General features: G+C 35.0%; 1 protein-coding gene across 1 annotated transcript in view; it reads left to right on the top strand.

Annotated features, from left to right (window-relative positions):
- PTPRQ (protein tyrosine phosphatase receptor type Q) overlaps nt 1-23,986 on the top strand; it is a 213,784-nt gene that overhangs the window by 106,251 nt on the left and 83,547 nt on the right. Inside the window, exon 26 of the mRNA XM_036252356.1 lies at nt 20,488-20,811. Coding sequence (XP_036108249.1) covers nt 20,488-20,811 — 324 coding nt within the window. The remainder of the gene's footprint in view (nt 1-20,487; nt 20,812-23,986) is intronic.

Genomic DNA, 23,986 nt, shown 5'->3' with positions numbered 1-23,986 from the left:
TCCACATAGACTAGTATCAGTGTTCTTGAGCTATAGGAGTTCTTTTCTTTATTTCTTTATCTTTAAGTTTATTAAATACATTGTGGTGACGGGTCATATAGTTCTCAAGTGTACATTTCTATGAACATAATCTGTATATTGCATTGTGTGCCCACCACTCACAGCCAAATCTCTGTCACTATATACTTGGACCCTTTTATCCTTCACTGTCCTCCCACTCTCCTTCCTTCTAGTAACCACCATACTGTTGTCTGTCTGTGTCTGAGTTTCACTTTTATATTCCAGCTGTGAGTGAAATTATATGGTTCTTAGCTTTTTCTGACTGACTTGTTTAGCTTAGCATAATATTCTCAAGGTCCATCCACATTGTTGCAAATGGCAGTATTTTATCTTTTCCTGTGGCTGAGTAGTATTTCATTGTGTATATATAGCACATCTTCTTTATCCAGTCCTCTGTCATAGGACCCTTTGGTTGTCTCCATGTCTTGGTTATCATGAATAATGCTGCAGTGAACATAGGGGTGCATATATCTTTGCAAATAAGTGTTTTGAATTTTTCAGGTAGATACCCAGAAGAGGGATTGCTGGATCATATATGGTAATGCTACTCTTAATTTTTTGAGGAACCTTCATACTGTTTCCCATAGTGGTTGTGCCAGTTTACATTCCCACCAGCAGTGAATGAGGGTTCCCTTCTCTCCACAACCTCTCCAACACTTGTTACTACATGTCTTGTTGATAATAGCCATTATAACTGGTGTGAAGTGGTATCTCACTGTAGTTTTGATTGTATTTCCCTAGTAGCTAGTAAATTTGAACATCTTTTCATATATATCTGATGACTGTAGGTATGTCTTCTTGGGAGAGGTGTCTGTTCAGGTCCTCTGCCCATTTTATAATTGGATTGTTTATTTGTTTGGTGTTGAATTTCATGTATACTTTATATATTTTGGATATTAACCACTCATTGGAACTGTAGTTTGCAAATATCATCTCCCATTTGGTTGATTGCCTTTTGTTTTGTTGGTGGTTTCTTTTGCTGTGCAGAAGCTTTTTAGTGATATGGTCCCATTCATTTATTTTTGCTTTTGCTTCACTTGCCTTTGGGGTAAAGTTCATACAATGTTTCTTACGACCAAGGTCCATAAGTTTGGTACCTATGTTTTCTTCTATGTACCTGATTATCTCTGATATTACATTTAGATCTTTGATCCATTTTGAATTATTTTTTGTACAAGGGGGCAAACTGTAATCTAGTTTCACTCTTTTGCTTGTGGCTCTCCAATTCTCCCAGCACCATTTACTTAAGAGGCTTTCTTTTCTCAATAGTATGTTTTTGGCTCCTTTGTCAAAAATCATTTGCTTGTACACCTGTGGTTTTATTTCTGAGCTCTCAATTCTGTTCTATTGTTCTATGTATCTGTTTTTCTGCTAATACCATGCTCTTTTGATTATTGTCACTTTGTAATATGATTTGAAGTCAGGGAATATGATATCTCTGGCTTTGTTTTCTCTTTTCCCTCAGGATTACTTTGGCTCTTCAGGGTCTTTTGTGGTTCCATACAGTTCTGGTGACTTTTTTGTTCTGTTTCTTTAGAAAAATGACATTGGGATTCTGATGGGGATTGCATTAAATCTGCATATTGCTTTGGGTAATATGACCATTTTTACTGTGTTGATTATTCCAACCCATGAACAAGGAATATCTTTCCATTTCATTGCGTCTTTTTCAATCTCTTTTAATAATGCTTTGTAGTTTTCAGTATGTAGGTCCCTCACATCCTTTAAGTTTATTCCTAGGTATTATATTCTTTTGGTTGCAATTGCAAAATAAATTGGTTTTTGCATTTCTTTTTTGGAAGTTTCATTGTTAATATATAGGAAAGGAGTGGATTTTTGTACATTGATTTTGTATCCTGCACTTTTATGGTATTTGTTTATTATTTCTAGTAGTTCTTTTGGTGGGGTCTTTAGGATTTTCCATGTACAGAATCATGTCATCTGCAAAGAAGTGACACTTTTACTTCTTCCTTACCAATTTGGGTGCCTTCTATTTCTTTCTCTTGCCTGATTGCTCTGGCTAGGATTTCCAGAACTATTTTAATTGAGAATGGTGAGAGTGAGTATGGTTGTCTTGTTTCTTATTTTAGAGGAAAAGCTTTCAGTTTTTCACGCTTGAGTATGATATTGGCTGAGGGTTTATCATATATGGACTTTATTATGTTCAGGTACTTTCCATCTATATCCATTTTATTGAGAGTATTTGTAGTAAATGGATATTAGATCTTATCAAATGCTTTTTATGCATCTGTTGATATTATAAAATTTTTATTTTTTGTTTTGTTAATGTGGTGTATTACATTGATCGATTTGCAAATGTTGAACCATCCTTGTGCCCCTGGCATGAACCCCACTTGATTGTGATGTATTATTTAAAAAATATATTGTTGTATTCAATTTTGTAGTATTTTGTTTAGTATTTTTGCATTTGTATTCATCAGAGATATTGGTCTGTAGTGGGGGTTTTTTAGTGTTATCCTTGCCAGGTTTTGGTATCAGAGTAATGTTGGCCTCATAAAACATTAGGAAGTACTGCCTCATTTTCAGTTTTTTGAAAGAGTTCGAAAAGGACGGGTATTAAATCTTTGAATGTTTGCCAATCAGAAAGAATATATGTACCCCCATCTTTGTAGCAGCACTATTTACAATCGCTAAGATCTGGAAACAGCCCAAGTGCCCATCAGTAGACGAATGGATCAAAAAGCTGTGGTACATATACACAATGGAGTACTACGCAGCGGTAAGAAAGAAAGATCTCTTGTCCTTTGAGACTACATGGAGGGACCTGGAAAGTATCATCCTAAGTGAAACAAGCCTAACAGAGAAGGACAAATTTCATATGATCTCACTGATTTGTGGAATATAATGAACATAACAGTTTGAGGACAATCCCCTAAGGAGTGGGCAGGTGGGAGAGGGATGAACCACAGAACTTATATGCATGTATGCATGAACAGTGGACATGGACAACAATCTGGGGAAGGGGCAGGGAGGGAAGGGGGAGGGGGGAATCAGTGGGGGAAAAAAGGAGAATCATCTGTAAAAAAAATTAATCAAAAAAAAAAATCTTTGAATGTTTGGTGGAATTCACTAGTGAAGTCATCTGGTCCTGGACTTATATTTTGGGGGAGGTTTTTGATGTCTGTTTCAATTTCCTCACTGTTTTCTTATTTAGATTTTTCATTTCTTCATGATTCAGTCTAGGAAGATTATATATTTCTAGGAACTTATCTACTGTTTCTAGGTCATTGAATTTGGTGGCATATGTTCTTTCATAGTATGCTAATATGATGCTTTGTATCTGCTGTTTGATGTAACTTCTCTTTCATTTCTGATTTTGTTTATTTGAATCTTTTCTTTTACCCTTAGCGAATCTGTCAACTTTTTAATCTTTTCAAAGAACCAGCTTTTTGTTGTATTAATTTTTTGCAGTTTTTTGTTCTCTGTTTGTTCAATTCTGCTCTATTATTTTCTTTCTTCTGTTGACTTTGGGTTGCTTTTATTCTTCTTTTTCTAGTTCTTTAAGATGTAATTAGGTTGTTTACTTGGAGTTTCTCTCATTTCTTTAGACAAGCCTGCAATTATATAAAGTTCCCTCTTATTAATGCTTTCATTGCATTCTGAAGTTTTGATATGTTGTATTGTCGTTCTCATTTGTCTCTATATTCTTTGATCTCACCTTCCTTTTTTTCTTCAACCCAGCCATTTTTTAGTAGTATATTTTTTAATCTCCACATATTTGTGGCTTTCTTTTTACAATTGATTTCTAATTTCAAAGCATTATGGTCAGAGAATGAATATGCTTGTTATAATTTCATCTTCTTCAATTTTTTGAGGCTAGCTTTGTGATCCAACATATGGTCTAGCCTTGAGAATATTCCATGTCCACTGGAGAAGAATGTGTAATCTGATGTTCTGGGGTGAAAGGTTCTATAAATGTCAGTTATGTCCATTTGGTTGAATGTGTCATTTAAGGCTTATATTTATTTGCTGACTTTCTGTTTGGGTGATCTATCTAGAGCTTTAAATGAAGTATCAAGGTCTCCAACTATGACTGTATATTTGTCTGTTTCTCCCTTTGGTTCTGTTAGTAGTTACTTTATATATTTTGGTACTCCCTGATTGGGTGCATATATATTAAAAAGTCTTGACCTGGCTAGTGTGGCCCAGTTGGCTGAGCATCGACCCATGCACTGTAAGATTGCTGGTTCAATTCTCAGTCAGACCACATGCCTGGGTGGTAGGCTTGATCCCTGGTAGAAAGCATGCAGGAGGAAGCTGACTGATGCTTTTCTTTCTCTCCCGCTCCCTTCCTCTCTCTCTAAAATCAATAAAAACATATTGAAAAAATAATTATGTCTTCTTGATGTAGTATCCCCTTTATCATTACAAAATGTCCATTTTGTCTCTTGTTACCTTTGTTATCTTTAAATGTATTTTGTCAGATATAAATAAGGCTGCTCCTGCTTTTCTGTGGCTATTATTTGCTCGGATAATCATTTTCCACCCTTTTAGTTTAAATCTACCTTTGTCTTTGCAGTTTAAATGTGTCTCCTGAAGGCAGCATATTGCGTTTTTTGTTTGTTTGTTTTTTTCCAATCTACTACTCTATGCCTCTTTATTGATAAATTCAGTTCATTTACACTTACAGTAATTGTTCATGTACGAGATCTTTTCTATAGCCATTTTATCTTTTGTTTTCTGGTAGCTCTGTATGTAGTCTTTTATGTCTGGTCTATTTCTTTTAGTGTAATTGTGAAACTCATGTTGTTGATGTTTTCTGTAATTCATTCTTTTTTATTGTTGCTATTTCCCATCATATGAACATCTCATTATTTGTGTCTGTTTTCTTTTGATTATTCCAAAATATGTGTTATGAATAAAACTGCTGTAGATATTTTTGTATAAATCTTTTTTTGTGGAATTGCTGGGATGTAGTTAGATACATGTTTAACTGTTCAAAGAACAAACAGTTTTCTAAAGTGATTATACTATTTTATTTTAGTTTTTATGTTTTTCATTGCTTAAAAACATTTTTTTTCTTTTTTATTGATTTTTAGATACAGGGGAAGGGAGAAGGAGAGAGAGATAGAAACCTCGATGAGAGAGAATATTCATTGGCCGCCTTCTGCCTGCCCTCTACTGGGGATCAGGCCCATAACCTGGGCATGTCCCCTGAATGGGATCGAAACAGCAACCCCTTGGTGCATGGGTCAAAGCTCAGTCACTGAGCCACCTGAACTGGGCTGATTGTACTATTTTAAATATATACCCAACAGCAATGTGTGAGAGTTCTAATGACTTAGTTATCAATAGAATGTGCATTATTTTAAATTTTGGGCATTCCAGTTGGTGTAAAAGAATTTTAGTCTTATTGTAAGTTTAATTTTTATTTCAGTGACAATTCATAATATTAATTCTTTTTTTTTTATCCTCACCTGAGGACATTTTTCCATTTTTTGTTCAGGTAGAGTGGGAGGGAGAGAGAGGAACAGAGAGAGAGAGAGAAACATCGACGTGAAGGGACACATTGAGTGGCTGCCACCCGCACAACCCAACCAGGGCCGGGGACAAACTGCAACCGAGGTACGCGCCCTTAGCGGGAACCGAACCCGGGTCTCTCAGGACCGCGGGCCGACGCTCTAACCGCTGAACCAAACAGGCCAGGGCCATAATATTAATTCTTTAACAGGGTTATTGACCCTACATAAGCAGTCTTTGCTTTACATGGTAGTGTGTGACCATAAACTATTCAGCTGAATCCGTGCAAAACAATCTTCATCATAATCAATGGGGAAAATTATGATTGTTTCATGACCTTCAAAATGTTTTGTCACTACATTAAAAAGGTTTTTACTGTCAGTTACAAATATATATACAATAAAAAATAATAAAATCAATATTTACTTACTGTATTATAATTTAAAATGTTAGAAATATTGAGAATTAAAGTGTTAGATTTCTTTATAAAAATAATTTATCAAGAGCAGTTGCTTTATTTTTCTTATTGTTTAGGTTACAATATAGAGAGCATCTTTTTCTATGACTTGGCACATTTTTATACTCCTTTCAAAGTTTGGATTAGCTTCCAACACATTATCCTTTGCACTTTTGATATTATGAAATACAATTTTATTTCTTCATAATGTTCTCCAAGATATCCCTTAATAGAAAGGATTTTTGTTGGCATTGCCTCTTCTGGGACATCATTCTTCATCTTCTTCATCACAAACACTTTTCTGTATTCATAAAGCTTGTTTTTACTAAGTTTCTCTGGCTGGATATCTAGTTTATTACATGGCAGCAATGGCGTCATTCCCATGATTAGTTATTTATTCTAAAAGTCTATTTACATTTGATTGAAATTTCACTTCCAGCATGCAGTACTACCATCTTTGTTGTTCAGTATGTCACATGAACATGGGAGACAAGGAGGCAAAGTAACTTACACTTTGCTGATTGTGCATGAGCTAAATAGAGGATGCACAGTGACCAATCAGTGATAGGCTTTAAAAGAAGTGACATGATTGGTCACAGATTATCTTGTACATCTGTTACTTATGTAGCAATTTTATGGACAAAAGATCTAGCAACAAAGGTCACTTTATGCAAATATTCATAGTTAATATACAGTGGTAACAAACTTTAACCCCTGGTTTGAACAGACAGATGTTATTCAATTAAACCATAGAAATGGAAATTCAAGCATGTGGAATGGGAAAAGTGAGGGAGGGTTTTCCTATCTTCTTTTGGGAAGTTTCTGTTCAAGTCTTATCCCATTTCTTTTCATTGAGTTGTTTTTCTTTTTAGTATTGAGTTATAGGAATTCTTTATATATTCTGGATACAAGTCCTTTATTAGATATATGCATAACAAATATTATCTTAGTCAATGACTTGACTTTCTATTTCCTTAATGCACCTTTGAATAAGCACATGATTTTAATTTGCAGAAATACAAATTACCAACTTTTAATTATAAATTAGTATATTTTGTGTCCTATCAAAGAAATATTTACTACATCAAGATCAGGAAGATTTTTTTTGTGTGTGTGTTTTATTCTAAAATATTTATAGTTTTAGCTTTTATATTTATCCATAATTCATCTCTAATTTTTTATATGTATGTAGTATGGGGTATAATTTAAAGTTTTTTTTTTTCAAACATGTATTCAATTTTTCAAGAACAGTTTGCTTAAAGACTTTTTTTTATTGAATTACCTTGGTAGCTTTGTCAAACATCAGTTTACCCATACACTTGAATCTTTTTCTAGACTATTCCATTGATTTATTTGCCTTCCTTATGACAATACCATGTTGTGTTGATAACTATAACTTCTTAACTGGCCCTTTAATCACTATAAACTGTCTCTTTTATCTTTGGGAACACTCCTTATCTTAAAGTTCTTTTGTCTGATATCAGTGTAGATCCCCATTCTTTAGTTTACTGTTTGCATTTTATATCTTTTTCTCTCCTTATTTTTAAATGATTTGTGCCATATTTATCTAATTTTTAATCCTCACCTGAGGATATTTTTTTATGATCTTCAGATAGAGTGGGATGAGGGCGGGAGGGGGGCAGAGAGGAAAGGGAGAAGAGACAGAGAGAGAAAGAGAGAGAAACATTGATGTGAAAGAGATACATCAATTGGTTGCCTCCTGCCCTAACCCGACTAGATTCAGGGACGAACCACAACTGAGATACATGTCTTTGACTGGAATCAAACTCGCAACTCATTGGTCCATGGGCTGATGCTCTAACCACTGAGAAAACCGGCTAGGGCTATGTCATATTTAAACTGAGTCTGACAGACAGTAACATATATCTCTGTGGACAGCATATAATTGGGTTTTTTATTTTTATCTTGTCAGATAATCTCTGCCTTTTATTTTTATATAAAAATTTTTAATTGATGTTAGAGAAAAAAGGGAAGGAGAGGGAGAGAGATAGAAACATCTATGAGAGAGAACGTCAATTGGCCACCTCCTGCATGCCCGCCACTGGGGATTTAGCCCACAACCCAGGAATGTGCCTGACTGGGAATCCATCTGGTGATGATGCTCAATCACTGAGCCACACCAGCTGGGTGATAATCTCTGCCTGTTAAATGAAGCATTTAATCTATTTATATTTAAAGTCATTGTTAATTTTAGTTCTGTTTGTTTTTTGTTTTCTATTTGTCCTATCTCTTTTTTAGTTCCTTTGTTCTTTCTGTTTTGTCTTTCTTTTTTTCTTTCTTTTTTTTGGTAGGTGCACCTAGGGGGAACCAACCCCGGGACTCTCTGGTCCGCAGGTGTATGCTCCAACCACTGAGCCAAACCAGCCAGGGCTATTTTGTCTTTCTGTTGGTTTATTGAATAGGTTAGCTTTCTATTTGAATTCCTCTACCGGATTTTTTTTTTTTTTATCCTCACCCGAGGACATTTCTTCATTTTTTGTTCAGATAGAGTGGGAGGGAGAGAGAGAAACATTGACATGAAAGGGACACATAGAGCGGCTGCCACCCGCACAACCCAACCAGGGCTGGGGACAAACTGCAACCGAGGTATGTACCCTTAGTGGGAACCAAATTTGGCTCTCTCTGGACTGCGGACCAAGGCTCTAACCGCTGAGCCAAACCGGCCAGGGCCCTCTATTGGGTTTTTATCTATACTTCTGTTTCATTATTTTTAGCAGTTGCTCTAGGGATTACAATATGATTCCTTAGTTTATCATATCTACTTAAATTAATATTGTACTTCACATACAGTTTTGTATATTTCCCCTTAATTTGTGCTCTTGTCACATTATATATCTTAAATAATTTACATCTGTGTACGTGGTAAAACCCAAATTTTATAGTATTTTATTTAGAGATCTAGTAGACATTTAAATAAATCAAGGAAATGCCACATATTTTTTGCATCTAATTATCATTTATTCTCATAGTTATGAGTTGCATCTGGTGCCATTACCTTTCAGCTAAAGAACTTAGAATTTCTTCTAGTGCAGGTATACTGGTGTCAAATTTATAATAGCTTTTTAAAATTCATTTTCTTCTCATTCCTATATCTGACAGCCTGTGATCTTTTTCTGTTAAACAATTTGTCTTCTTGACTATGAGTCACATTTTTCTGTCACTAGTAATTTTTCAACTTATATTGGATATTGTTGGTGATATTTTGCAAAAACTCTATATTTTGTTATCTTCTTTTGAAGAGTGTGGCTTTTATTCTAAAAGATCATTAAATTGTTGAATAGTGATTTTATAAATATATGGTTTGGGGTTTATCCTTGTTTTAGAGGGACTCCTTGGATCTGAGGACACAGAGTAATGTAAATATATGGCCCTTTTGAGATTTTAATGAGGTCTGAGTTGTTTATCAATTTTCAAAATCTGTCACCCCTGCATTGGGAAACAACTAATACTTAACTCAGTTTTCCATCTGTTGCTTTCCAATGCACTCTTTGTTGTGTTTTTTATATGTATACAATTAAGAGATTAGCCAAGGATTTCGGGGACATTTAGACCCAGAAATTGGGTTTCACCCCTCTGTTGCTCCCTTCTTCCTGCATCCCATTCTCTGACATCTCAAGCCAAAATAGTTTTCCTTTTCCCAGAGTTATTGTCTGCTGGAGGACTAGTCTGATATAGCTATTCTGGAATCATCAGAATGCTCCGCTACATTTATTATATTTGGGCATTGGACTATTTTGATATAAATTTTTGGCTGCTTCTGCAAAATTATTATTTTTTGCAGGATTTTAACAATTCAAACCACACTGAGCACTTTTATGTAAAATAGCCTTGCTGAATATCTTGTGATAAGTACATAGAGGAGGGATTTACATTGCAATAATATATATGACTTTAAGTTAAATGATAGATATTTTTGTTATTAAAAATATTTTGAGAATTTTTTATTGACCATTTCATTTCTCAGAGGTCCCCATTTTACTTCATGCTTTGATTCTTTCTAATTTTATTGGTTCTTCTTCTCTCCCTTTCTCATTTTGTCTCATCTTGACTCTTTCCTCCCCTCTCTCCTTCTCTTCCCTCCCTCTCTCCTCCGCCCTGCCCTCCCTCAATCCCTCCCTTCCTCTTTCTGTGAATCCCTGAGAAATACAAATTCTTTTTTTCTTATAGAGTTCTCCTCAAACTCTAAGTCAGGACCTTTTGAATATTTTAACTTATTAAGGTTTTTGTACAGCTATAGGCCTTAAAAAAGAGGAATGGTTTCAAGCAGCATTTGGTTGCAGTCAACACAGGGGACACTTGTTCATCAGTCAGTACTGGTGACACTTTCTTTTTGTAATTTTTGCATGAATCTATGCATTTATGCATCTATCCATTATTTTGTTCACTTATCATTTATGTGTTAAATAAATATTTTTTAAGTATCAGTGTGTGCCAAATATTACTTACTTACCTGTGTTTTTCATGATCTGCTTTTCCTATTTTACTTCACTATCCATTAACTACTGATGATTAGCTCATTATTTGCTGTTCTGACACTATAAATACGCCTTTTAAATGTTCTTTCATTCTCATTTCAAAGCTTATGTACACATATTTATCTCAAATTGTTTTTTCTTGACCTTTATGCTAACCTGAGTTTTTCCTCCCAAGAAATCTCTATCTATGCTAACAAGATATATAGTAACATTTTATTTACTCATATCTATTCTCAAGTAAATTCCTACAAACCAGTACATCTTTCTCATTTCCTCATCAATATTAATGGTTCAATTTAGTCTCCAGATGTTAATGTAATGGTCTTAATAGACAATTAACTCTACTCTGTAGTAATTAATCCCCTAAGAACTGCTTCATATAAAGTATTTTAAATCAAAGTTGTCATTTTTGATAGATATTCTCATGAGATAACTTACTATATACAGTTGTCAAACTAATGACTCTAAAACAAATCGACTCATTTTACCTCCAGATAGGACATTTATAACCTGTTTTCCATGCAGTGTTCTCAAAAAACAAACAAACAAAAATACTTTTTTCCCCAGAAGTTCTACTGAGATATTTTTATAAATAAATTCTGTGTTCACTAATACTTGGTTTAAAACTAATATTATTGCCCTGGCTGATGTGGCTCAGTTGGTTGGGTGTCGTCCCATGCACCAGAGGGTTGCCAGGTTGATTCCTGGTCAAGGCACATGCCCGAGTTGTGGCTCCATCCCCAGTGGAGGCATGCAGGAGGTGGCCTGTTGAAGTTTCACAATCACATTGGTGTGTTTTTTCTCTCCCTCTCCTATCGTCCTTCTCTAAAAATCAAAAAAAGTCTTTTAGGAAAACCCAGAACTAATATTATTATAGCTTTTTTCCATAGAATTTTTGGTCCCAAATTGTGTGTGTGTGTGTGTGTGTGTGTGTGTGTATGCATTAGGATAGACATGTTAAACATTTTTTAGGCAATCTCAATCCTCCTTATAGGCACTTTCTCAGTTCCCTTTCATGCAAATGAATATATCAAAATGATTTAATTTGTTACACTAATAAGTGTGTCGATCCATATCCTCAGCTTTTTAGTATCACCTAAAATCATGTTTATGTGTCATATTTTGGTAAATACTATTCCAGCTACTCCAAAATCTATCTCTGAATTAAGCCAAAGTGCCCAAGAAAAGTGTATTTGAACTAAATAATTAGAACCTCTCTGGAAATAGTTTTACAAAATTATAATTGATTTTGTAATTGTATTTGATAATTATTCTTCCCACCCACACTGAGAGATGTTATAAAAACTAAGTTAAATGTATTATTTATCATGTAAACATATTGTTGAAGGCATTGTTCATTAAATTACATGATACCATAATTATGTGATTTTGGTGGGAGAAATCTATCTTTGATTTCAGTACCAGGGATTATTGCATTTTTCTTAATTAATTAGTCTTTATTGCCACAGAGATTTATAATGTTGATTTAAAAATATTATTTGCTATAATACCCAGAGCCAAATCATAACTTACTTCTAGAAAGTATAGAGCATATCTATTTTATCTATTGACTGAATTCCCGGGTTCATGCCATTTGTTGTATTCTTATTTCCTTCATGCCCAGTAATTCATCACATTCTGCCAATATTATTTTGCCTTTTATATAGCCTTATTCCTCATTATTCTTTGTCATCATTGTAATTTGCATTGTATTGCATATATATAATAAATATCTAACCAGTTTCTGTCAAGTTTACTTTTTTCTAATAACTAGCTATATGGAGACTCAGTCTTTAAGTTTATACTTTACAAATTAATCTCTGTTGAGTGTTCTCTATTGCCTACAGTATTCATCTAAACTCATTTCTCAAACTTACAGTGCCTTTCAATAATACCACACTTAGTGGCCCCTTTTTTTCTTACTACTTCCTTAGACTTTCTTTTTTCCAGTCTAGTATACGTTTCAGCCCTTGACAAACATTTTGTTTCCTCTTATTCACCTCTTGTCATATTGAATCCACTTAAACATCTTTTCTCTCACATCTATACTAATCCTTAATTGTCTTTCAAATTATAGCTCCCAAAATCTTCTCTGTACATTGAGCCTTTCCTTTTGACATCGCCAATTTGTTTCCCATGTGAATTTCCCACTCCATGTGAGTGTCCAATAAATGCTATTAATTAAATTTAAGTAATGTAAAATGTATATGTAGTATGCTGAAATTTCCTTTGCATTCAACTTTGCAGGAATTTCTATTTTTATATTTATTCAGACTATGTTAGCGATAGTAAACTATAATTTTACTTGTGTATGCTCAGATTATATATTTGTTCCTTGTGTTTCTAAAAGGGCTGTGGATTGTTTAAAATTAGTGGAGACAAAAATATTCTTAATATACTAAGAAAGATTGTGTTGATACTTTTATAAGTTTTATAAATATAAATTTTCAGACCTATCTTTTGCTTAAGAGAGTACATCTGTGCTTGAAGATAAAAATATATAATAATAAATAATTAAGGAAACTTGGTCTTCCATGTTAGTATACTTAACCAGGTCAGTGAGAAGTCAATAAAACTACCATAAGAATCCTATCATACAGACTGGCAACTTCTAATCCTTGATATTTAGAAATTTAGAGAATAATTACTTTTCACACACATGTTCATCCTCTAAGTGGAATCTACCAAATAGTCACTAGAACTGGCATGAATTTAAACCTATAACAAATTGTACTTATATAGATCTACAGACTTTTATTTCACCCATGATGAAAGTATTTCACCGATAAGAATAATTTATGAATAAAAATATAATTTACAGAATACCTTGGCAGTGAATGTTGATCGCTTCATCACAGTTCAGTCATGTTTAGAAAATCTAAGCAAGCTGCGTGATTACTCCAGGAAGCATGGAATGATGTGTTCAAATTAGTACCATCTGTGGATAGAAAAAGTTTGAGGTTTTTAGTCATTCTTAAAGAATGGAAATCTGATTCTCCATGCTAAAATGAGTGTAATCCTTTTTGTATCTGTAATTCAATAGGGCAGTTGCTTTGAAATAGTCTAGTTCAATACAAAGTTCATCAAAAGAGAAGATACTGGATATAAATAAGGGTTACTGCTGGTCATTTATGAGTGCCTCTGAGGTAGCCTACTTAAGAAAATTGTGTATAAGTTATACAATATATTTGGCCTCAGATTAGATTTTATTTCTGTTTTCTTCTTTTAAAAACATTTGGTTGAAAAATATGGACAACATTTTTTTAATACAGGGAAATCAAAGGACTTTCAGTGAAACATAATTTAATCCCACAGTCAACACTTATTAAGTGCTCATGTGTCAGACACTTGGTGTCTGTCCAAGGTCATCACTGTACCTGCCACATGGAAGGCAACTGCAATATTTGTTACTCTTTCTTTAGCCAGATTAAAAATAGCTGTTGCATGGACCTTGTTTCTTTGTCAAGTTAAAATACTACCCTAGTTAGACCTTTACTTCTTTGTAACACTTTTTTTGGAAAATACTAGGGTCTGTGGATCAATATTAACCTGCTGAAACATTTTTTACTGTGCAACATAGTTTGCCATTAAATTCGTCTTTTTTTTTTATTAATTCATTTTTGTTACAGATGTTTCTCCTTTTTTCCCGTCCACACCCTCCTCCCCATCCCCCCACCCCATCCCCAGCTTTGTTGTACATGTCCATCAGTTATGTGTACATGCATATAAGTTCTGTGGTTTATCTCTTCCCTCCCCCATACCCCCTCTTTTGAGGGTTGTCAGTCTGTACCCTACTTCCACATCTCTGGGTCTACCCAGTTCCTCAGACTGTTATGTTCATTATATTCCACAAATAAATGAGATCATATGATATTTGTCTTACTCTGCTTGGCTTGTTTTGCTTAGGATAATACTCTCCAGGTCCCTCCATGTCATCTCAAAGGATAAGAGATCTTTCTTTCTTACAGCTGCATAGTACTCCATTGTGTATATGTACCACTGCTTTTTTATCCATTCATCTACTGATGGACACTTGGGCTGTTTCCAGATCTTAGCTATTGTAAATAGTGCTGCTACGAACATGGGGGTACATATATTCTATCTGATTGGTGTTTCAGGCTTCGTAGGGTGTATTCCTGGAAGTAGGATCACTGGGTAAAATGACAATTCAATTTTTAATTTTTTGAGGTAACACTATAATCTTTTCCATAGTGGCTGCACCAGTCTGCATTCCCACCAGCAGTGTACTAGAGTCCCCTTTTCTCCACACCCTTGCCAACACTTGTTTGATGTTTTATTGATGGTGGCCATTCTGACAGGTGTGAGGTGATACCTCTTTATTGTTTTAATTTGCATCTCTCTGATTATTAGTGATGTTGAGCATTTTTTCATATGTCTCTTGGCCATTTGTATGTACTGTTTGGAGAGGTGTCTATTTAGCTCCCCTGCCCATTTTTTAATTGGGTTATTTGTCTTTCTTTTGTTGAGTTGTATGAGCATCCTATATATTTTTGAAATTAACCCCTTATCTGGTGTATCATTGGCAATTATGCTCTGCCATACAGTGGGTTCCCTTTCCATTTTGATGGTTGTTTCTTTTGCTGTGCAGAAGCTTTTCGTTTAAAGTAGTCCCATGTGTTCATTTTTTCCTTTGTTTCTGTTACCTTAGGTGATGCATCAGTGAAAATTCTGCTGTGTATTATAAAGTCTTCTTTTTAAAAATCTTAACATTTAAAGGGGGAACAAAGTTCCTCAGAGAACCATGGGCATCTAGTCATCCCTCCTGCTGAAATGGGGAAAGGGCAGCCTTCTTACTTCTTCAGTTTATTAGATAGCTAATGTACCCCCTTTCCTTCCTGCCATTAGTTGGCTTAGTAAATGCTAGATAAAGGAAATGAAACATAGAAGGGGTGCATGGTGGTGGACTTGAAAAAAAGTAAAATGTCTAGACCATATTCCCTGGTTTATGAGGAAAGAGTAGAATCTATGTCTGGTTTTAATGCAAATGAAAAATCATTCTAAAACTTCTCATGTATGCACACTACCCTTAGGATAAAACTGAAACTCTTGAATCTAGTGTAGAAGGCTCAACAATATTGGATTTTGGCTGACATCTCCAACTTTCTATCTTCCTATCCATCTCCCTGTGCACCAGCAGCCTTTTTAAAGTGTTTTCAATGTGCCACACTCCCTCAGGGTCTTAGTGTATCCTGCTGTTTTTACCTGGGAAGCTAAATCTTATCTGTCAGGTCTCTGATCAAATTATAATGCATCAGAAAATGCTTTCCTGACCATCTGTCTAAATCAAGTCCCTGTTATACCCTCTTATTCATTTGTTCATACATTCAAAATTATTTATTAAATGCCTCCTTTATTCCAAGTATTAATTGAGACCTTCAGGGACACAATCTAATAGGTAGATAGATGGGTGTGTGTGTGTGTGTTTATGTGTTTGTATAGATATACACACACATATATATATACATGTAGTTGTTGCTTAATCTTTTTTACAGAAATGAATGTAGATCAAAACCCTTTTAGATCTTTGGTATAAATGTCAGAGTAAAGTGGAGATGAAATAGGATGAGTAAGAACTATCTGAGGTGGATTATTTTTGTATATCTAAGATGTGTAGGAAGATAGATATCAGCTCAAAACAATGAAGACTGGACACACTAATAGAACTATTTGGAAATACATTTTAAAATAATGCCCTGTAAGATTTTGAGTTTCCTTTTGCTCTGTATACTTAAGCAAAGGCCAGATGAGTAAAGATTGGTCATTTCATAGAGGGAAGTTGCATTAGTTTTCTTTTTATTTTATTGTTTTCCCTTATTTTATTTTTCCATCACTATTTATCCCCCCTATATTTTCTTCCACCTCCTCCCTTACCCCCCAGCAATGACCACACTTGTTCATGACCATGGGTTCTTTCTCTTTTTTAAATTTTTTGCTCAATCCCTCCACTCCCCCCAACACCCCACCCCACCAGAGCTGTCGGCTGTTCTCTATGAGTCTGTCTCTATTTTGCTTATTAGCTTAGTTTGTACATTAAATTCCACATATGAGTGAAATCATATACTTGTCTTTCTCTGACTGACATATTTCACTTAGCATTATGTTCTCTAGGTCCATCAATGCTGTCTCAAAGGGTAATATATTCTTCCTTTTATGGCAAAGTAGTAATCCATTGTGCAAATGTAACATAGCTGTTTTATCCACTCATCTATTGATAGACGCTTGGGCTGCTATGTCACAAATTATCGCAAACTTAGTAACTTAAAACAACATCGATTTATTCACACATAGTTCTGTGGGTCAGAAATCTGGGCACACTGTGCCTGGGTTCTCTACTCATTGTCTCACAGCTAAAAATCAAGGTGTCGGTCAGGCGTACGCTCAGGTGTAGCTCAGGTCCTCCATCAAGCTCATGTGGCTGTGACAGAATTCAGTGTCCTAGAGTTGTAGGACTGAGTTCACCATTTCCTGGCTGGCTCCGAGCCAAAGGCTTCTCTCAGCAGCTAGAGATGTCCTGAACTCTTTATTATGTGGTCCCCTCCTTCTACAAAGCCAGCAGTGGATACATTTTTGTAACCCTTGCTTAAAATATCTTACTTTCTCTTTTATATTTAACCAAAGAAAACTCTCTGCTTCTGCAGGACTCATGGTATAAAGCAGGCACACTGGATAATTTCTCTCTCTCTTTTAAAGTAAATTTATTTGGATTCTTAATTACAGCAGCAAGATTTCATCCCATTGGCACCTGTATCAGTGTTTGGTTGAACAGCTGGAAGAAGCTGTGTGGATAGGGGCCAGTAATCTTAGGGAACATCTGCCTGCATGAAAGTCAGATACAAAAGACGAGTTGACCAAGATTATCTCTAAACTTCTTTCAAATTCTGATTCTGTGATCTTCTGATTGATTTGCCTGTTTTATGAATTCAACCACCAAAATAGATCAAAATCTGTACTTTGTTCCTATTGCTACCATCTTATTTCTTCTTTCCTGAGCAAATAAAATGGTCTATGAATTTGTTCCTTTTCCTCTTGTGCAATGACCAAACAGGACTTGGTAAAATGCACTTCTCAACATCTTAATCTGATAACTTGATGGCCTTCCATTGCTTGACACGCTATCTATAAGTCTCGCTGAAACAGTATATCCCCAGGCCATTGTGCCATCTTTCTATTTGTTATTGCCAATAGGGACTATAAGCTATTGTCAAACACAGCTTAGATTACATTACCCCCTGTTCTAGAACCTCTACCTTTACCATCAATGAAATCCCATCTCACATGCCACCTTTTCTCTTAACACTTATCTTGAACCCCCAAGTCAGTCATATTTCTCTGCTTTGTGTTAAAATAGCTTGAAAAACGTGTCTTTTCTTCAAGTAGTCTGGGGTCAAATTGGCTGAGGGGTTTGACTAAATTATGGGAATTCTACTTTTTAGCCAATTCTAAAATTTTTTCTATAAAGAAAATTTTCTTAAAACATAACTTTCTCTAATTGTTGTTCTACATAATTAAGGATAGAAGAGGGAGGGTGTTGCAAGTAGTGTATCAGTGTTCTGTTTGTAATATTTCTTTAAAGGTTGATGTTTCTTAAAAGCAGTAATATTTGATGATAAATATTAATATTTGAAAAGAGTATTTGAATCTGGTTGATTGAATTCAATGGCTCTTAGTAATTTCCTACTTGTTTTCCATTCCTTTAGATTTTCTCTTTTCCAGATTTATGCAAATATATAAGCAATATGTCTTCAGTAAAAATGGAAGAGAAAATCCAAAAATTTAACTCAAGTCCAGACCTCTTTATATAACTCCCAACTCATGCATCTATATACTATTTGACACTTCCTCTGGACATCTGATAGGCATTTCAAAGTAAACATACTCAAAGTCAATACTTAATCATTCTGCTCAAAATTTATGCCTTCCACAATCATCCCCCTCTTTGTTAATAGTGACCTTATCTTCTCTTTTGCTCAATACAAAGACCTAGGCACTTTCTTCTACTCCTTTCTCTTATACCCCACATGCCATACACCAGCAAATCCTACCAGCGCTCCTGTATTACTTTTGAATTTATTTTTTTAAATATGTTTTTCATTATTATTTTTTGTTTGTTTGTTTTTTAGAGACAGAGAGAGGAAAGGAGAGGGAGAGAGATAGAAACATCAATGAGAGAGGAACCTTGATTGGCTGCCTCCTGCACACCCCCTACTGGGATAGAGTCAGCAACCTAGGCATGTACCCACTGGGTATCCAGCTAGCAGGCTTTTGGTGTATGGAACGAAGCTCAGTTCATTGAGCCACACCAGCCAGGCTGTCACCTCTTCTTTAAATTATATTTAGAATCTGAATACTTCCTATCATTTTTGCCACTGCATCCCTGGTCTAGGCCATTATGACTTCTTGTGTTGACATTGCAATAGCCTCCTAATTACTCTCCCTGTTTTCACCCTTGTCTCCTTTAGTCTATTCTCAACACAGTAGCTTGAGTGATTCCATGAAAATGTATGTTACAGCTTGTCAAATCAAGTCATAATGTCTTACAGGGCTGTATATAATCTAGATTTCAGTGTTTTTTCTTAAGACCTTGATTCCTACTAACCATACTAGCTTCCATGTTATTCTTCAAATATAGCAAGCATGGTTCCAACTTAGGGTTCTTAACAATGCATTTTCCTCAGCTGGGATGTTTTCCCCCAACATTTTTATATGGTTTGTTCTCCCACCTTTATCAGGAACTTCATGTCTTTAATCACTGAGAACTTCTCTAACTACTCAATTTAAATATCAATATCCCTGGAACTCTCTCCTTTGCTTCCTTATTTTTCTTCATAACACAAATCATCATCCAAAATACTATATTCAATACCTATTTATACTTTTTTGATATATAAACCTCCTGAAAGTGAATTATGCAAAGATAGGGACTTTTGTTTGTTTTGTTCATTGTATTCCCAGTGCCTACACCAGTACTTGGAACGAATTGGGTACTCATCTGATATTTATTGAATGTTGAATTAATATATGTTTAAGAATAAATGAGTTTTCTATTTATTAATTGTCTTATTTTCAAGTCTGTATGTTAACATATAGTTTTTATGAATTATGCATTTTCCGTACAAGTCATTGCGATTATTCACTCTATGTCAGCTTTCTGAGCAAAAGCCCATACACTTTTGCATGGTTGAAGAAAGTGCCCATAACACTTAGTACATTTTTTTTTCATATTTCTAACCATAACATGCTTATATTACTTGTCCAATAAATGGCTATTTTTTTTAAAAACAAGACCTAAACCTTATGTATCTTTAACCCATAAACAGGCTCAGAGCCCGGCACATGGTATGCATATAGCAAACCAATGGTTAACATGATATGTAGTAAGTGACTCTAAGTAGGACCATGTGATCACAGGTGATATACAGATACCTTAGTCTGTGTATGAATATCATGGTGCTGGATGATGTTCTAGAAAGAGTTTTGTTAATTGTAAATATATGCAAGAAAAATAAAAATCAACTAGTTATATAAATTATTAATTCACTTAATTGTCTTGTTTATTTAAAATTATTTTATAATCAACACAAGATGCACTTGTGTCTGACTAGACATTTAAATATAGAATGTTTTTCTTACTAATAAAAGACATAGGATTATATGAACATTCAATTTTTTTTTTGTACCATTGCTTGCATATTAAACCAAAGTTTATATTGTGAGTGAACTAGGGAACAAAATTAGGAATAAAAATAATCACAATTCTTGTCTTATACCCTTTTGAACCAGTCATCTCTGAAGCATCACCTTAAGGTTCTGCTTATTAAATGTGGGGATATTAATCTAAGGGCAATTGTAATAAGATACTTTATTATGCCAGTAGGTACATTATAAGAAGTATGTTTAAATCTCACTTTTCACTTCTGTTTACAAAATGTTTGGTAATCCAATTACTTTTTATTTTTTCTCTTTAATTTTTAGTTCCCAGTGTTCCCACAAACATTACTTTTTCAAATGTTCAGTCAACTAGTGCGACATTGACATGGATGAGACCCAACTCTATTTTTGGATACTTCCAAAATTACAAGATTACCACTCAACTTCGGGCTCAAAAATGCAGAGAATGGGAATCTGAAGAATGTATTGAATATCAAAAAATTCAATACCTCTATGAAGCCAACCTAACTGAGGAGACAGTAGATGGATTAAAGAAATTTAGATGGTATCGATTCCAAGTGGCTGCCAGCACCAATGCCGGCTATGGCAACGCTTCGAGGTGGATATCTACACAAACCCTCCCTGGCCGTAAGTTTTGTCCTGTATGTGTATGTATATTTTTGCATTCAAGAGAAAGCTCTTTAAATGTTTTTTGTTTTTTTTTTATAGAAATAACTCAAAGTGTAGGTAAAGATTTCTCTTACAACTTAAATTTTTTATTTTAAAACTTAACTGCCCTACTTGCTGTGACATCATTAACATTAAGTAAACACATTTCTATCATTACATTCTGAACATTATCTACATAGAATTGTGAAGGCTTTCATGCAAAGTATATATGTATATATATGTATGTATATTATGTATACATACATAAGAGTATATATACACATATATATGTATCTGTATATATATTATATATATCACACAGACACTGATTTCTGTTGTAGTCTATGTATTTATGTTGATTTCCATTTAATTGAATTATGTGCAAAATGACTGAACATAAACATTACTGAGTTAGTGCACAAACTAACTCATGTAATAAATATTTACTCTTAATTGAATTGAATACCAATGGGAACTCACTTTCTGTCATTATTAGGGTTTTCCTCTAACTTTCAGAGTTGTATTGCAGTAGTCTCTTGTGGTCTATTGTTAGGCTATACTAATTGATATCGAGAACACTTTGGTCATTCCTACATACTTCCTTCATATCTGGGGGATATGAAGCTAGATTTTACAACCTTTTCAATGACTGTAGGTTTACACACACACACTCACACACATGTACACACACATGTACTCACAATAACCCAGACAGATCTGTCTTCCAACAACTTTTCAGTGTGTGCTTTTCACCTGTACAAAATTTTGAAGCAAATAAGTACCCTGGGTCTGACCACCAGTTTGAGAGGGAGAGAATGGAAGAGAAAAAACAAAATAATCTTTAAAAATTGTTCTCCATCTACACATATGTCAGGACTTTTGCATTCAAGTAAACACTCTTTGAATGCTTTTCCAGAGAAATCACTAAGTCTAGGTAAAGATTGCTCTTGCAATTTTAGTTTAATATTTTAAAACTAACTTGTTATCCTAGTTGCTTGGACAATATTAACCATAATTTTGTAAATATTTCTATTACTTATCTGGAACACTATCTACATATAATTGTGATGTCTTCCAAATAAAACAAGTAAATAAGGTCCTGCAAGCTAGAGCTGTGAGAAATGACTACAATGTCTTTGGTATGCCTTTCCTGCCTCATGCCCTTCAGAGCAAATTTTAGGTTGCTAGTCACCCAACTCAACACCATCCCACACCAACCCTCCATAATATGGGGGCCTATGTTACCATCCTCCTGTATTAACCATGACTTTTACTAGGTGATTCTTTTTAAATGCAAATAACATTTTCTTTAAAAAAAAAAATGTTATCTATCAGTAGAGTAATACACACACACACACACACACACACACACAGATTTTCAGTGATAAATGGATGCTGCTGTAGTCCTTTATAGACAGTGAAATAAGCTTTGATCTAGAAGATTTATTTTCTAGATCACCAAATGTATCTCTTGTTTCTATTCCTCAGAGTACCTGGCATAGTGTTTCTATAGTAAATGTCCGATAAATGCTTGTTAATGCAATTCAACATTTGAGATAAGATCTAGATAAGTGTCCTACCTCTCCTCTTTGTAGCCCTTTGACTTTTGGTTTCTGTAAAATCGGCCCTTCTGGTTTATTTCCTACCTCTCTAGTAGCTCTTTCTAAGCCTTCTTTGCTCATCCTCGTTTCCTTTTCTTTTTTTTTTAACTCTAAGTTTTGGAATGCCAAGAGATTTATACTTGATCCCTTTCTTTATCACCATACAGCCCCTAGGAGATCTTACTTTGGTATCCTTATCTGGTCCTGTGGCTTTAAAGTCTACTTATTCAGTGATTATTATCAAATACGTATTTATTTCCAGCTCTGACTGCTCCCCGGAACTCAGATCAATATATTTACCTGATCAACTGATATCACTGGGCATGTGTGTTGAATATGCCTCCCCAAATAGGCATAGTCTAAACACCAAACCTCCTCATCCAGCAATCTTCCTGCACCGTTACTCATCTGGTTGCAGGAAATCCAGGCAGTGTGCTTTTCCTCTTGCGCTCCACCAGTGATCCATTTCTACTGTGCTGTCCTAACACACCCCGTCATTTGCATTGCTACCATATTAGTCCTGTCCTTCATGACTGCTACCATGTTAACCTTACTGACCTTCCGAACTTTCAGGCTGATCTGTTTAAACTTGAATCAGATGATGCCACTCCCTTTGTAAAAGCCATCCCATTATTGTTAGAATAAAATTAAAAGCTCTTAACACGATTAACAAAGCCCGCCATGCCCTGGCTCTTAACTAACACTGCAACCTCCTCTATGATCACTTTCCCACTTACCCTTAGCCTCCGCTCACTGGACCTTTTTCCTGTTGCCTGAACACACAAAACTCCTAGAATTTGGACCTTTGAACTCTCCGTTCTTTTTGATTGGAATATTCTTTTACCTCCATCTTCCCATGACCAGCTTTTTTATAATGCGTACCTCTCCTTAAATGATTCCAAATCAGTTAAAGCTATGGATTTTAGTTGCTTCAGCCAATAAGAATAAATAAAATTGAAGTGAAGATTTTATAGAAAAATGGGACATTGACTGAATGAATACACTTTAAAGTCCCAAGGACCACTGGAGTTACTTGAAGGGGTCGGACAGGTACCATAATGAAAGAAGCAGGCTGATAATAAGGCGATTGGAGGTGGTGGAAACTACGGCACATGAAGAGACCGCACCGTCTGAAGGGTCAGCCACCACTCACTTTCGGCTGACTATTCTCTTATAGACAGTCCTATTAGGACTTCTGATGTTTTCAAACAGGAAAGGTAGAATTTTTTTAATGTGACATACTCAGTTTCTTGTTTGTTAAAAAAAATTTTTTTTAATATACATACATTTAGCTGTTTAAACCAAGAGCTTCCATCGCCCAGATCTGGTCTGTGGGCAGCCCATTTTTAATCTTTGGTTAAAATGGATCTTTTGCCTATTTGTCTGCTGCCACCAAGGATTTCCAGCCTGTTCCTCACGAACATCTCACTTGGGTAGTACCTGCTTCTACCTGCTACAATGAGCAAGGAAGTGGACTTTGTACATGCACCATCTCCTCAAGCACTCTGATAGAAAATCTTCAATTCCATAAATCAACATATAACATGATCAGC

This window comes from Molossus molossus, unplaced genomic scaffold, assembly GCF_014108415.1.
Source record: "Molossus molossus isolate mMolMol1 unplaced genomic scaffold, mMolMol1.p scaffold_m16_p_10, whole genome shotgun sequence".
NCBI lineage: Eukaryota > Metazoa > Chordata > Mammalia > Chiroptera > Molossidae > Molossus > Molossus molossus.
This window is presented reverse-complemented; position numbering and strand designations above follow the sequence as displayed.